General features: G+C 33.7%; 1 protein-coding gene across 4 annotated transcripts in view; it reads left to right on the forward strand.

Annotated features, from left to right (window-relative positions):
* Csnk1a1 (casein kinase 1 alpha 1) overlaps nucleotides 1-16,356 on the forward strand; it is a 42,287-nt gene extending 25,931 nt beyond the window's left edge. For 2 of the 4 annotated variants that reach the window (XM_046459996.2, XM_046459999.2), the window contains 6 exons: nucleotides 2,394-2,533; nucleotides 4,532-4,610; nucleotides 4,832-4,906; nucleotides 5,869-5,975; nucleotides 6,672-6,820; nucleotides 13,816-16,356. In XM_046459996.2, the coding sequence (XP_046315952.1) occupies nucleotides 2,394-2,533; nucleotides 4,532-4,610; nucleotides 4,832-4,906; nucleotides 5,869-5,975; nucleotides 6,672-6,820; nucleotides 13,816-13,823 (558 nt within the window). In that variant the 3' untranslated portion in view covers nucleotides 13,824-16,356. Of the gene's footprint in view, nucleotides 1-2,393; nucleotides 2,534-4,531; nucleotides 4,611-4,831; nucleotides 4,907-5,868; nucleotides 5,976-6,671; nucleotides 6,826-13,815 lie in introns of those variants that run through there. The other 2 variants (XM_046459998.2, XM_046459997.2) reach the window with 2 other exon arrangements.
* Nucleotides 16,357-16,682: the final 326 nt, after the last annotated feature.

Here is a 16,682-nt window from a genome sequence, read left to right on the forward strand (position 1 = left end):
AAAAGAAGCTTTGATAAGTATCCACAGGTAATAAACTACCAAGATATTTTCATTTTTATTTCAAGCAGCTTTCCTTTCAGTTGTTTGCTGAAAATAGGACGCCTTTCTATTACAGTGACACTTCTTTTCCTGATTTATTTTTGGTATTTGTAAGAGAAAATTTAAAATTGATTTATTTTAAAGATTGAAATGTTTAAGAAGACAGTGTTTATATGTTTTTAGGGGGTTTTTATTGTTGTTTTAAAAATATGGTTTCCTTCTTTAGCTTTGTGGAAGGAAAGAACTGTAGTGAATACTGGGTTTCTATAAAGCAATCATGGGTTGTGAGAAAGTGTCTTGTTATTGAGTTGTAAATGGAGCTATTGACTGTAGTTGCCAGATTTGAATGAAACTAACAGTCTTAATCATGTCAGAGCTGTTCCCTTTTTCTCCTCTGTTTCAAGTACTAAAGGATACAATCCCAGAAAATATCCCCTAGAGGAAATTTCGTGTACTGATTACTCATTTAGCATTCAGGAATCCTCAAATTTACTAGGGGTATTTTTGAAATACCATGAATTTGAATGTCCTTTTGTGTTAATTTTTTCCTGTTTTCTTTTCAATATGAATCTGCAGAACTTAATCATAATTTTTGTTTTGTTTAACAGAAGGGTATTTCACTCACTTTAATATTTGTGTACTGAACTGCTTTCATAATCAAGAGAAATTTACAGTGTGAGCAATTTATTTCTCTTAGTGTTTTATATCACTAACTTGTTCATATTCCTGAAGTAACTTGATTGCTTAGGAAGTTTAATCTTATTACTTAAATAACTTTCATTATCCAATTACATTTTACTAATAATTTTAATATTCATTGTTTTTTTTTAGTATTCTTAAATGAAAATAAGTGTCTCATTGTTGTCATGGTGACAGAAACTCAGATGTTAATGTCTTTACCATGCAAAGTATAACTAAGAATAGTTGGTAGTACCTGGCTGAAAATACTCATTCTCTTAAGAGAGGCACTTGGTCTAAATTAACTTAAAGCAATAATTTGTATTCTTTTTGAAACAAACTCTTAACAATTTAGACAAACAGGTTTTCCAGCACTTCACAGATTACAGACTGTGGCAGAAGGGACCAGTAGTAGCCTTGCAAAAAGAATTATAAAATTTAGGCCTTAACAGCCAGGAGCAGTGGTGTACACCTGTAATCCCAGTGGATCTGGAGGTTGAATCAGGAGGATCATGAGTTTGAGGTCAGCCTCAGAACTTTAATATTTGACCCTTTATTTTGAGACCCTCTCAAAATAAAGTAATAGGTTGTTCCTGGATTCAGTCCCCAGTATGAGGGTGGGAGAGATAAGGGTATAACTAGAAAAAAACAAAAATTCAGGACCATGTAAAATATAAGGGCAAATAGACCTGCCCTTCTTGATAATTATTAGATCTAACTTTATTACAGCATAGTATAATAAGTAATTTTAAGATAAAGGCCAAAATTATAAGTTTATTTCTTTTGTTTAAAATGGTAGGTAAATGTGAATGCATTCTGGATTTCTCTTTCATTAAAAATAGAGATGCTTCCCCCCCCCCCCCCAAAGTTTTCATTTCTGGAGAGTAAACTTATTTAGAAAAATCAGCTGTGTTGTAAATGAGCACCCTATTCCCTGGGTTTAGGGGAATAAGATAAAACTAAAAATTTTTAACTGAAATGTTAATTTTGTTTTGAATAGGCTAATTTAAACTGCTAATTGTAAGCCACCTTGTTTTAATTGCTAAGTACTTTTTTTAGATTGACTTGTTAAATTTTCCAGAAGTTTAACCTGGTCACCTAATATCAGTGCAAACTAGTAGAATATGTATGCTTATTTATGAAAGTCCTTTTTTAATTTAATTAAAAAATCTTGGTTTTTCTGGCAATATTGGATTTTAAAGATGTCTTATTTTAAATGAGTATTTCATTGGCATTTTGAACAGTGGCTTTTGTAGGAGGAAAGAGTTACAGATAGCTTATGTCTAGATTCTGAAACATGTTTGTTTACAAATAGTAACAGGATGTCAGATTTCATTATGGCAAACTGAGTACTTGACAACTCTGCCATCAGGCATGTATTCATTTATCCACTATTTTATAAAGACAGGATCCTGAATTGGACCCTGTGAAGTGCAGATAATTAGATTTAACTCTTTTTGTTTTTGTTTTGTTTTGTTTTTTGTTTGTTTTGTTTTACTTGATTTATTGGTGAGGACTACTAAAAGCTTTTAGGGATGTAAGTCTGTTCAGTATCTGTCCTGCTTATGAAATCTTTATTTTGACATATTTGAATATATAGATACATGCTAGTAAATGGATAAGAAGCAGTTTAAACAAGGTTGAAAACCTAATGTCTCTTTATTTCTCTTTTAAAGTTATTCCTTATTGACTTTGGTTTGGCCAAAAAGTACAGAGACAACAGGACAAGGCAACACATACCATACAGAGAAGATAAAAACCTCACTGGCACTGCCCGATATGCTAGCATCAATGCACATCTTGGTATTGAGCAAAGGTGAGTCTGAAAATAATGGTTTATCATAGCACAAGCTGTTAACAACAGGCTTGTGAAATATTTCAGTTAATTCTTCTAATATGTAAGGATGCCTCTTGGCTGAAGATTTTAAATTAATATGAAATAACATCATAATTCTTTTAAAAAATTTCTTTATGAGTTATTGATGGACCTTATTTATTTATTTGTTTATATGTGGTGCTGAGAATCGAAACCAGTTCCTCATACATGCTAGGCAAGCGCTTTACCACCATGCCACAATCCCAGCCCTTGGCTGAAGATTGAAGAATGCTTTTAATTGTTTTATCTGGTGCTTTTAACCAGTGCAGAGAAGCTGATTATAGGAGGTCTGTTCCTTTTTTCATTTTTGCCTGCCTTTTTGGTACTACAGATTGAACCCAGGGGCACTCAACTAACTATTTTAGAGTCTTTTCTGAGTTGTTTAGGAACTTGCTGAGGCTGGCTTTGAACTCGAGATCCTCCTGGCTCACCAGCCCTTTTTTTTTTTTTTTTTTTTTTCACCAGCCCTTTTTTATTTTTAATCTGAGAGAGTGTCTTACCAAGTTGCTGAGGCTGGGCTCAAATGTTTGATCTTTTTGCCTCAGCCTCCCAAGCTGCTGAAATTACAGATGTGCCCAGTGAGATCGTTTGTTTTCTTTGTTGAAAATTGTTTCTTGGGGAGAAAATATTGCATGATTGCATGATCAAAAGTTAGAAATGCTATTTGGGTTGTTTTTTTTTAATCTATTTTTTTATGCGGTGCTGAGAACAAACCCAATGCCTCATACATGCTAGGCAAGTGCTCTACCACTGAGCTACAGCCCCAGCCCTATTTTGACATTTTTGATTTTGCAGCTGAATATAATTCCTGTTTCTTTTTAATGCTGATTTTGAATACTTTATATTTTAGTTGTGCAAATTGTTTGTTTAGTTGTGCAAATTGCAATTTCTGATCTTTTTGAGTTCTATCATCTTTTATTACAATTGATTTTTCCTCAAAACAAATATAAAAATAACATTTTTAAATATATGTATTTATCTGAGCTTGGAATGTAGTTCAGTGGCAGAACACTTACCTAATGTGCTTGAGGCCCTGAGTTTAATTCTCAGCATTGCAATAAATGAATGAATAAAATATGAATGTATGCATGTGAATAGATTTGTGTGTATATATAGGTAATGTATATATGCATTCATGTAGATATTTAATTTACTTTAAAATGCTAATTTATTTCAGCATCCTAAAAAATTTTTTTTAATTGTTTTTTTGTGGCTGTGTTTTTTTGTTGTTGATTTTTTTTGATACTAGGGATTGAATCCAGGAACACTTTACCACTGAACTACATCCCCAACCCTTTTTAGTTTTTATTTTGAGTTAGGATCTCATTAGGTTGAATAGAGTGGCATTGGTCTTGGAATTCTCCTGCTTTGGCATCCCTAAATTTTATGAACTCCTGCAAAGTTTAGAAGCATTTTGGTAGTTTGTTTGCAGTTTTCATTAACCTGTTTAGAGCATTGTTTAGCAACTTCTTTTGGTTTTCTTTAAAAAAATATATATTTTAAGGTTGTTGGTATTATAATTTTACATTTCATGAGAAAAATAATTAAGAGGTAATCCATCATAAACTATTTATTACCTTAGCTATCTTCTTTATTAATTTTTTCTTTTTTTAGTACTGGGGATTGAACCCTTGGGGGGCTTTACCACTGAGCCACATCCCCTGCTCTTTTTAATTTTTTTTTTTTTTTTTTTTTAAACAGTGTCTTGCTAAGTTGCTGAGGCTGGCTTTGAATTTAAGATCTTCCTACCTCAGCCTCCCAAAACACTGGCACATTACAGGTGTATGTCACCATGTCCAGTCACTAAGTATCTTCTTGCATAAGATACCAAATGGTTCTCTGTTTTCATTTGGGGAAAATGTTTTTGTGATTCTACTTGGCTTTTCTTTCATATGTTTTCCATAATCCTATTCATAAAATTATGTTTCTCTTTTCTAGTCGCCGAGATGACATGGAATCGTTAGGATATGTTTTGATGTATTTTAATAGAACCAGCCTGCCTTGGCAAGGACTGAAGGTAAATTTGAATCAAATTACTCGAGTTTCATTTTATTTTAAGAATGGAAATAAAGGTGGGCAAGGTGGTTTTATCTAAAGTGAATTTGGCCCCACCCATTTTTACTTAATATCACATCTGGGATTCTAGTTTATATTTGTATGCCTAGCAAGCTGAACTATTAAAGGTTCTTCTCCATGTTACTGAGAAGAACATCAAGTATTAATTCTTATTTTCCATAGGCTGCAACAAAGAAACAGAAATATGAAAAGATTAGTGAAAAGAAGATGTCCACTCCTGTTGAAGTTTTGTGTAAGGTAAACTTGCATTATGAGAATTACTTTAAAATATAAATGATACATGAGCACAAACATTTTATTTTCCAGTCCTAGGACTTAAAACTGTTAGCCATCTTTAAGTTAATACAGTTTTACTTTTGGCAATGGCTTAAGCATAAATCATTTTACATGTTTTGTTTTATATCTGGTTTGTTAAAAGTTTCTGATCTGTGTTTTAAAATGGAGGAAAATTAACAGGGCAGGTAGTTTTATTGATCTGTGAGAAAAATTAAGAAATACTGTCCTTATCAACATAAACTGATGTCAGTAAGGTAAGAATATCGGCAATTGGCACATGATAGAATAGAGAAATAGGCAGACAGATCATAGCAATAGAAAGTAGCAATTTTCCAATAATAAAAATATAGGAGATAGCTTGAATCACACTTATTTCTCTGAAATCTCAAATTTCATATAGAATGTGTCATGTGTGCAATATGATAGTGGCTGTTTTTTAAAAAAATCAATATATTACATTAGATAAATGTCACAAATATTCATAGTGGTTGCTATGAATAGAATCTATAAGGTTATAATCTATAATATAATACATAAATAGGTATACACTAACTTTTGTAAAATAGTCAGTTTTACTTGGTGGAACACACCTGTAATCTGAACTATTGAGAGGCTGAGACTGAAGGATTACAAATTTGAGGCTATTCTGAGCAACTTGACAAGATCCTGTCTCAAAATAAAAAGTTTTAAAGAGGGACTATGGAGGTAGATCAGTGGTAGGGTACTCACAAGCAGGGTATGTGAATTGTTTGTGAACATAGTACTGTAACAAAAGGATACATATTTCATCTAATATAAAAAGATGAATATAATGAAGTGGGTAGTATGATGGAATTTTTTTGAAATTTATGAGATGACCGAGTCATAATTACTTTGTCATATCTTCAAAAATAAGATTTTTGTCTTAATTCTTGAACCTATAGGGGTTTCCTGCAGAATTTGCTATGTACTTAAACTATTGTCGTGGGCTGCGCTTTGAGGAAGCCCCGGATTACATGTATCTGAGGCAGCTATTCCGCATCCTTTTCAGGTCAGTTTTTAAGGTATTTTTAAGAGAAATGAGTTAAATCTTTTTAATTTATCTATTTTGATAATTGGATAAAATAAGGGAGGTCTAACCAGTATGAACAAAAAATTTAAGAAACTGAGTTCTATAGGAATTGTTGGCGTTGGTCCATTTGTAGTATAAATGTATTTGAGATGATTTTAGTTTGAGATAGAAGATGGTTGAATCAAAGTAGAATCTAACTTTTCCAGAGTCATTGCAATTTATATTAGATACGTGACTGTCAGTGCCCCCTAAAATTCTCTTTGGTACAAAACACTTATCAGTACCAAATTAAAATATCAGGTAGCAATGGACTGTGATCATGTAGCAGCAGTGCCAAACCAAGGTTCCTTCAAAGTACCTATAACTCAGATTCTTAGTTGGAAGACGATAAGAATTGAAGTAATCCTTTAAACCAAAAAAAAAAAAGTCTTCCCAAGGCTTCCCAGACATCTCCCTCACAGACTTTAGTTCTATACCAATTCTTGCTTCTGGGAAATACCTCCTATTACAAATAGTTGTCCGTAGGAAGAGAAATGTTGTAAAAGTTACCACATATAAGACAAAATAATCATATTTTTTAAAAAGTGCCTCACTTTCTTGAAAAGTCAAGAAATATCAAGGGATATTTAACTGGACGTTTACTAATGAGTTAACAAGTGGTTTTATATTTTTTAGGACCCTGAACCACCAATATGACTACACATTTGATTGGACAATGTTAAAGCAAAAAGCAGCACAGCAGGCAGCCTCTTCCAGTGGGCAGGGTCAACAGGCCCAAACCCCCACAGGCAAGCAAACTGACAAAACCAAGAGTAACATGAAAGGTTAGTAGCCAAGAACCAAGTGACGTTACAGGGAAAAAATTGAATACAAAATTGGGTCATTCATTCATTTTAACAGTGTTAGATCAAGGAGGTGGTTTTAAAATACATAAAAATTTGGCTGTATGTTTTTTAAAAAAAGACGTCCTTGGAAAATTTGACTACTAACTTTAAACCCAAATGTCCTTGTTCATATATATGTATATGTATTTGTATATACATATATGTGTGTATATTATTATATCATTTCTCTTGGGATTTTGGGTCATTTTTAACAACTGCATCTTTTTTACTCATTCATTAACTCTTGTCCAAAATAAACATTTGGTGTTGGGAATATGGTATTATCAATCAATCCAAAATCCTAGACCTAACACTTGTTGATTTTTAATAATGAATCTGGTTATCCATGATATTTTGCTTTCTTTCAGACTAACAGTGTTAAGATTTTTTATTTTTGATTTTTTGCATGTTAATGCTTAAAATGGAAAATTGTGAACATGATCTAATTTCAAGAGGTGAGTCTGGCATTGCCCGCCAAAATATATATATCTTCGCAGGTGCAGAGCATCTCATTTACTCCTAAATGCTCAAGTAACTGCAAAGCTCAACGTATCTTTCCTAATCACAAAAGTAAATCTCTTAGTTGCTGTTTTACTACAGAAGTTCTTAATTTCAAAATGATTCCTTTGGTTTCGGCTTCAGTTTTTTAAATATTGCAAACATCAGGCTCTTGTGATTTAATATGGAATTGAAGCCTACAGTTAGGCCTTGCAAATTGAAGATTACTGGGGCAAATGCCATTGAAATGCCCATCAAATTCCTTTCTTGATCTTAGCGCTTGTAAGGAGTAGAACTGTTAGGGCACAGCTCTGTTTCGAATCACTGTTGCCACACAGTTCAACTCCCACTTTCATGGTTTTTTCTTTTCCCCTTTTTGGGGCTTATCTCCTGTTACCTGCCTACTTTCTGAAAAAGTGGTGGGCAGGTAAGGTTTGTTTTTTCATTTCTAATTATTAAATTTCTGAATGACTGCTCTAGTCTGAATTTACTAGTCTTCATAGATTACTCTTTGGTCTATATTTTCAGTGTTGTATTTAAACAATGTTATAATTTGAAAATAGATTCTAATCTGAGGATACTTTTCAAGAACTATAATTAACTGATGTCATCTTCATCCCAGCGGCTCATCTATTAGAAGGGAAGTTGAAGCTGGGCATGGTGGTGCATACCTATAATCCCAGCTTTTCAGGTGGCTGAGACAGGAGAATACAAGTTCAAGGCCAACCAGAGCTATTTAGCAAGACTCTTAGGTCAAAATATAGTGTTTTAAAAGTGGCTGGGAATGTAGCTCAGTGATAGAGCACTTGCCTAGCATGCGTGAGACTCTGGGTTCAATCCCCAGCCCCCCACCCACACCCCAAAATGAAGTTAAGGTGCTTCCATCCTGTTTTCTGTATTTGAGAAAGATTCAAAGTTGAAGATTTAATGTACTGGGGGGTTTTAGGTGATTAAATTTAAGATCAGGATGGCAAGCGCAAATACTTTCTCATTGCTGTTTGCCTTTGCAACTTAGTTGGGACTTTAGCCTCTTTTGAGTATCTTAATCATTGCATAATAAATCATAGGGCCTTGAGCTTCATAATGAAGTAGGTAGCTAGAATCACTGAGAAATTATTCTGCTATTTAGGTAAGACCAAATAGAGTCTCTAAACCAAGCACTTGTTATATGTGACACCAATAGTGTATTTTTCACTTCATTTCATACAAAATGAAGCCATTTCTGCCAAAAGCTAGCTGGGATAATAGATCATCATGTGAGACAGTTTTGGGACCCAAAATTAGTTGAAATCTCATCTGACCTAGAACATGTTACTTCAGGCATTCAGCAGACTTCAGAAAGAAATTGCTTTATTTGAGCTAGTTTCATTGTTAGTTTATTGTGTCGCTTACTCAATAAATAAGCAGAATTTTTGTCCTGCCTTATCCAGGTCTTAAAGACGAGAAGTTGGATCAACTGAGTTAGTATGTTTCCTTGAAAAAGAAAAATTGTAATTAAACTTAAGTTTAATCCTTATTTTGTATTGTAGCTATTTTTCATAAAAGTAACAAAATCTTAGAAACATTAACAGCATCATTAGGTATAGTGGTCATACAAATTAATACATAAACATGGACTTATCAAATTCTGGAAAATCAAAATTTTCAATAAATAATCACATCATTGATTGCTTTAAAAGATCGATTTCTAAGGCCAGGTACAATGGCATACATGCTTATAGAACCAGCTACTAAGGAAGATGAGGCAGGAGAATCATTTGAACCCAAGGTTCAAGGCAGGCTGAACTGTGCAAAATAGAAAGACCCTCATCTCAAAAAAGAAATTTGGATTACTAGGTAATATATTTTAACATTAAACCAAAGATTGCTACTAAAACATGCCATCTACAAACAGCAGAATTTTTTCCTACACTTTTGACTTGGAAACATCTGTATTCTTTTTGTGTATACAACTTGGTTCCCCAAGCAACTCTTCTACACCTCCCTCCCATGAAAATAGCTGGCCTACAGGTGACATGAGATCATCTATTGTGTTAACCTCTTCCCTATCACATTATCTAGTTTTATCATTTTCTCATGGAATTGTACTTTCATAGATTTGCATTTTAGTGAATTCAGTTTTATAAAGAATCTTCAGCAAGTAATTTTCTATTGTAGGAATATCTGTTCCTAGAAAAATTATGGAAATGGTGGAATGCAGTAATGTATTCTGTGTAGTTATTTTTGGGAAATCTTTATCTCATGTTTCTTCTATGGAAAATTCCAACATTCTAGCAATTCACTAGAATGTTCAAAGATTCTAACTCTGGCATATCTGCCTATTAGAGAGGGTTCACTTGTAACAGCTAAGGTGGACCTATATGAAACAGATAGTTTTGTTAGGTCTTTCAAATACTCCATTCCAAACTTACCAAAAAAATCAAGAAACAAGGCTTTTCTCCTAATGATTATTATGATCTTTACTAGTTTTTAAATGGTATAGTGCCACAAGATTATATTTTCTTCATGTATAAGAGAAAAATACAAATTCATACCTGACTCACTTCAGAATTCATTTTAGTCCCTTTTCTTCAGATGAATGTGATTACCAGAAAAATATTGTTCAAGACATTGAAGAAGTGGTAAAGGAAAGGAAAATATTGTTAGGAAGTTTAAAATCCTGTTAATGCCATTGGTGGGGAGAATTTCAAAGTATAGAAGGCAAATGTGAATCCTCACATAATTCTACTCTCTATCTTAACTCATCTGCACTGTCCCAACCAAACACAGTTTTATCATAGCAATATAAATGGATATCAAAATTGTTGCCACTCAAAGATTAGAAATATTTTCCCGTCACATCAACCTACCATGTCCATGTTCTTCCTTGAATTACCTTCCAGTGTTTACTGGGCTTTACCTGCTGTTTATATCTAGCTTAACTTTTTCTGACTTCACCAATTGCTGCCAGGAACATGGCTGGTCATTCAGCAGTGTAATCCAGATCACAGGGAAAGACCTTGAAATAACCTGGAGAGACTGAATACATTTAATCCAAAGAAGTATACCAGGAAACTGCATCTTCTTGCTGAATTCTTAAATTTTTGTCACCTTTTTTCACTGTGGATAGTAAAGTGGGAGAGAAAATAATAACCCAACAGGAAATGAAGATCAGAGTATTAAGAGCTGGTTTGTGGTGATATGGAACCATGTATCAAGCTTGCTTGCTGGACCTCTCAGACATTAAGTTTGTCAGATTGGATGATACCACAGTTGTCAGAAGACCTAGAACATCAATAGTCCCATGTTATGTCTCAGCAGTATATAATGCAGACAGACCATCTACCATTTGGGGAGGATTCACTTATAACAGGTATTTTAAAGTTCGACAACTTCAGAAATCTGTTGCAAAAATAATTTCTATCATAGGGAAGAATTCAGATCAAAAGCCAGCCTCAGCAAAAGCGAGGCACTATGCAACTCAATGAGACCCTGTCTCTAAATAAAATACAAAATAGGGCTGGGGATGTGGGTCAGTGGTCGAGTGCCCCTGAGTTCAATCCTCAGTACCCGCCCACACACCAAAAAAATTTAAATAAATAAAAGGAAAAATAAACAAATAAATAAATAAACGGGCTGGGGATATAATTAAGTGGTAGAGTTCCATGGGGTTCATCCCCAGTATGGGGGGAAGTTTTGTGCTAAATTTCTAAAGCTAAATTGCTAAATTTCAAAAGCTCCATCACAAATTTATAACCCTTACTCTTAGGAAATTTCTCCTTGAGCTAGTTTCCTGGCTAGCTCAAAAACTGAGACATTTTCAGTGACTTCAACCTGAATTTTAGATTTCAGGTTGAGGGGTAGAATATTCTCATTAGGCAGGCACAATATCAGTCTCTGGTAATTTTAGTGAATTCGAAGGCTAAGGCAGGAGAATCACAATTTCAAGGCTAGTCCCAACAACTTAGCAAGACCCTGTCTCAAAGTAAAAAAAATGAAAGTCTGGGGTTGTGATTCAGTGGTAAAGCACTCTTGGATTCAATGCACATACACACAAAAATATAGTTCTATATAAGCAAAAACTCTTCCATTTGAAGATTTAAATGCAGTTATTAACTCCTGAATGGTCACACTGATCCTCCAATTCTTTGTGAACTTTCCCCACCCCCCTCTTTTTTAGGACAAAGGGACCCATTCCTCATTTTAACTGATATTACAGTGAACATGTGTTCTTGAACTTTTGGAAGCCAAGAGATGCTACCCCATCTGCAAGATAAAAACCAAGGACTAAAACATGCTCAAGAAAAGAATGTTTGTTAGTTTGTGAAGTTTGGATGTTGGATACCTCCTGAATGTTCTATTGAGGTTTTCCTACTTTAGTAACATTTTAGGACAATTCACTGGAGAAACATTACTCTGTGGGTTGTTCCTACCATTGACCCATATGAAGAGTTAAAGCTCGATCTGGCTGTTGCTATATTCTACCAGGAAGATTATTACATCAGCCTTTAACCAAACCCTAAGCGGTTGTAATCATTTGTTGACCTGGCAATTCTGAACAGATAAAATTCTTATCTAGAGTTTTCCTATTAAAGACAGAGTGTTTTCTTATTTTGACAACATTGCAACTTACATTTCCTTTTTAGTTCATTAGTGACTACAGTTTTCCATTTGTAAAACATTTGGGGGAATAGTCAGTGTAACAATGAAATTAGAAAACCCACAAATTTTAGTAGTTATCTAAATGTTTTGGTTTTTGTTTTTGAATCATGTTTAAGAATAACTGCAGGACCTAAAAACAAATCCTGAATGGGATAGAGGTCGTTTCTATTGAGCTAATCCATAGTTTCTTAACTTTTGTAGCTTCTTATCTTCAAAATTAGAATTAAGTCACAGAATATGGTTAGATGTTTAGATCTAATTAAGGTTTGATTCATAGCCTTTTAAGTATGTTTGTTTACCTTGCTAATCCTATTTAATAGCATGCATCAAACATAATATTTCTCAGTTTCATTATCCTTCAGTTTTGGTTGCTTCCTGTGATCTTGGTACTCAAGCAACAACAACTATTAGTAACTACTCTTTGTAGGAACTATGGAGAGACAAAGAAGTAAAAGAAAGACAAGGAAAGCATCTTTTTCCTCTTGGCTTACCAGATATATTTATCAAATGAATGAAGAAGTTTCCGCCCTCAAATAAAAAAAACTCCTTGATAACAAAAGAATGTCTACTAAGAAACAATGTATAAATGTTTAAATGGTAGTTCAAAGAAACAAAGGCATACTTGCCATAAAAAGTAAATGATAGTAATTTTATTTATCTCCTATAACCCATTGGAGGTAGACTTGACAAATATAAGAGAAGATGAGCAGTTTGTGATGGACAGAAACATGGTCACCTGTCAGGTCATTTTAAAGGCTTAGAAGGGGGTAGGCAAAGGACAAAGCGTGGCTATAAGTGAGAGGAGAAAGTGCTTATGTGGGAGTTTCATGTTTAAGACAAAGCATATATCTTCTTTGCCTTAAACCATAGATAAAGCCTATTATGACCTGCTGGCTTCTTGTATTAAAACTTGCTATTATGAAGAAACCCCAAGGGTTGGTATCTCCTTTGAGGGGAAGATGGAAATGGGTTCAGAAGAGAGAAATTGAGAAGTAAATGAAGTGGCCCCTCCCCAAATTGGCTTGTTTACATTTTTCATATCAGTGATGAAATCATCTTTTTTGTTTGTTTTTCTTGTCCTAAGGAATCATATCCAGAATTTCAGGAATGCTAGGCAAATGTTCTACCACAGAGCTGTACGCCCCCGGCCATGAAATCATTTTTTAATACAATGTGAAAATAAAGTTTTAAAGATCTATGTAAGGTTTCTGTATAGAAATCTTAGGTCTGCTCAGTGGAACAACTCAAATAATTACACCTGTATACATATTATTAGAGAAACCCTGTGCCCATCTCAAAAAATATATATGAAAAGGACTGAGAATGTATCTTAGTAGCAGAACCCCACCCCAAAAAATCATTGTTGTACCTGGTTCATTCCTTATTCATATCAGAAATAATGTATACAAAAATTCATGCTCGTAATATGATTAAAACTATTCTGTCTAGTTGTTGAGGCAAAGGAACCTATTTTTTATTCAACAAATTTTTGAAAACAAAAATATGTTGTTAGGTACCAAAGAGTGAACTGAACATGCTTATTTAAATAACAAGTATTTCTCTAATACACCATACCTTCGTAGTTATCCAAATCAGAAAATTGTACTTGTAGAGTCATGGGTTTTTTATTTTAAAAACTGAGCCTAGTGATTTTCAAATAGATAAAAATAGCATGAACCACTATAAAGTGCTTACTGTCCCAGTTCCCTGCAATTCCTCTATTTTCGGTATAGTTTCAAATTTATTATAGCTTGAAATTTTAACATTCTTTTTTCTGTTTTGATTTTTTTAAATAGGTTTCTAAGCATGAATTGAAGAACAGAAGAAGCAGAGCAGATGATTGGAGCAGCATTTGTTTCTCCCCAAATCTAGAAATTTTAGTTCATATGTACACTAGCCAGTGGTTGTGGACAACCATTTACTTGGTGTAAAGAACTTAATTTCAGTATAAACTGGCTCTGGGCAGCATTGTTGATGCTGTATCATGAGTTGTAGCCGCTGTAATTGTGAATATTAACTGAGATAGTGAAACATGGTGTCCGGTTTTCTATTAATTTTTTTCAAGTGGAAAAGTTAAATGGTTGACACTCAAATTGGTGGAGAAATTGTGCATATGCCAATTTTTTGTTAAAACCTTTCATTTTGAACTATACTGCTTTGAGATCTCATTTCAGAAGAACGGCATGAACAGTCTTCAGCCACAGTTGTGATGGTTGTAAATGCTCACAATTGTGCATTCTTAGGGTTTTTCCACCCCTGGGGTTTGCAAGTTGTTCACTTAAAACATTCTTTAAATGGTTGGCTTCTTGTTTGCAAGCCACCTGATATGGTAGCAACCAAAGATTCCAGTGTTTGAGCATATGAAAGACTCTGCCTGCTTACTGTGCTAGAAATAACAGCATCTAAAGTGAAGACTTAAGAAAAACTTAGTGACTACTAGATTATCCTTAGGACTCTGCATTAACTCTATAATGTTCTTGGTATTAAAAAAAAAAGCATATTTGTCACAGAAATTTAGTTAACATCTTACAACTGAACATGTATGTATGTTGCTTAGATAAATGTAATCACTGTAAACATCTATACGATCTGGGATTTTGTTTTTATTTTGAAATGGGAGCTTTTTTGTTTACAAGTTCATTAAAAACTAAAAATTGTTTCTGTAAGGAAATGAGGTTTTTTTTTTAAAAAAACAACAAAATGCCTTGCTGACTCACTATGAAATAAAAGTCTCCCCAATTTTTTGATAGACTACTTTAAGCCATTTGTTACATGATATTCCTTTGCAAGTCTATTAAGATATAGTGTTACAAATTCTCATTTTTTTTCCTTTTTTTTTTTCTTTTGGTCTGAAGGGAAAGGCATTCTTTCACTTTTTCTTTTTTTAATGACTTGCAGGCACAATACCTAGTACTGCAGCTGCCAGAACTTGGCATTGTAACTCCTGCTGCCACTAACTAACAGCTTGACTGATTCTGAGTAAGAATGAAAGCGTTAAAGGGTTTGACTACAAGGTGTTTTTATTTAAAATACTTGTGAAATGATTATAAGCAGTTGATTCTAAACCTTGGAACAGAGTTGGACTATGTGAAGTGCTTGTTGACCCCTCTATCTAGCCACTCCCCTCTGCTTCTATAGGTTACCTGTGTGCGTGCGCTTTCTTTCAGTCTTATTTGCGCGCTTTTCTCTTTTTCTCTGACCCAAGAGAAAGGAAACTTACTGATGATAATTCTTTAGTGTAATTTATTCCTTTATAGCATGTCAGGATAAATTAAAAGTACATTTGTCTGAAAAAAAAAATGCTGCCGGGAGCCTATTGTGTACATGTAGGTGTTTTGTGAAATAACCTTGAAATTGTAAATCGACGTGTGTGGTCAGATTGTGTCAAGTTTAATTTCTTTGGGATTTTTTTTTTTTCCTTTTTTGTTTTTATTTGAAAATACTTTAGCAATAATTAATTCCATGTTTGCCACATTCTGCCATTAAGGGTTATGTTAGTTCCATAGTATTGAAGAAATCTTAGTAAGTCTGAAGTTTTGGGGTAGGTAGCTTCTTTGTTTCTTTTCTAAACACCCTGTCAGTTAAGGTATTTGTTTCTTGACTAATAAACCCTTTGATACTTTTAGCCAGAAATCAGTCTCATAAAGCTATTTTTGAGTATAGTTTGTGTAAAATAAAACTATTTAGCTTTGGTAATAAATTTTCCAAGCTGAACTCCCTCTATCTAGCAAGATATTTTCAGTGCTTTTATTTACTATGCACTTAGACTATGCACTTTTTCTGAAATATTTTTGTAACACTTTTTTGTATTTTTGCCATTTGAAAAGGTTGTGGTGTAGTTGGTCTGTAATTAAGTTGCAGATTTAAAACTGCTGTTAGCTTTGTAAATCAAAATATAGGTGTTTTGTCTAGTATATTTTCATTCCATCTGCAGCTGGAGCTGGAATCCCATTGATCTTCTAGCTACCATTCATTTTCTTCACAGTTCACAAAAGAAGAATGTGAAATTCAGTGAATGCTGTTACTAATCCTGTCGGGAGATGAATCTCATTTCACCAAAATTAAATTATGGTTTTCCACTAAAATGATGATACAAGTTGAAGACACATCACTCTGAAATTGGAAGACCTCACCACTTAAGGCTGCACAGTGGCTTACTCAGCTGAACTCTAGGTTATTCCTCTTTATTTTGTTCACCCATTGGGGGGTGCAGTTTTGTTTGTTTGTTTTTGTTTTTTTGTTTTCTTTTTTTTTAATGTTGGGAGATGGCCATTCTAACCACTGTTGAATGTCTGTTTTGGGAAGGTATAACAAGAAAATAAAAAAGTATATATGAAGGGAGAGACTGGTTATATCCTCCCATATGGTTGTGCTTATGCTCTTATGGCCTATATATTCAGGTTTGCTTTTAGTAAATTTCCCATCAAGAAATTTTTACGAGATTTTCCTATTTCTACTAGTCCTTACAATACTAGTAGAATTAAATGTTAAATGTTTTGAGCAGAGCATACTGTAATAAATTATAACAATTCCATTATAATAAAATTATAAACAGATTTTAGAATCCAAGCCAATGAGCTAGTTTCCCTAGTCTGCTGAGATATCTAGAATATTGATACCTTGACCATCAAGTTTAATTGGCCTTGGTCGTAATGCCTATATT

This window comes from Marmota monax, unplaced genomic scaffold (assembly GCF_021218885.2).
Source record: "Marmota monax isolate L192 unplaced genomic scaffold, Marmota_monax_Labrador192_F-V1.1 WCK01_AAM20220418_F8-fsc00006, whole genome shotgun sequence".
Taxonomy (NCBI): Eukaryota; Metazoa; Chordata; class Mammalia; order Rodentia; family Sciuridae; genus Marmota; species Marmota monax.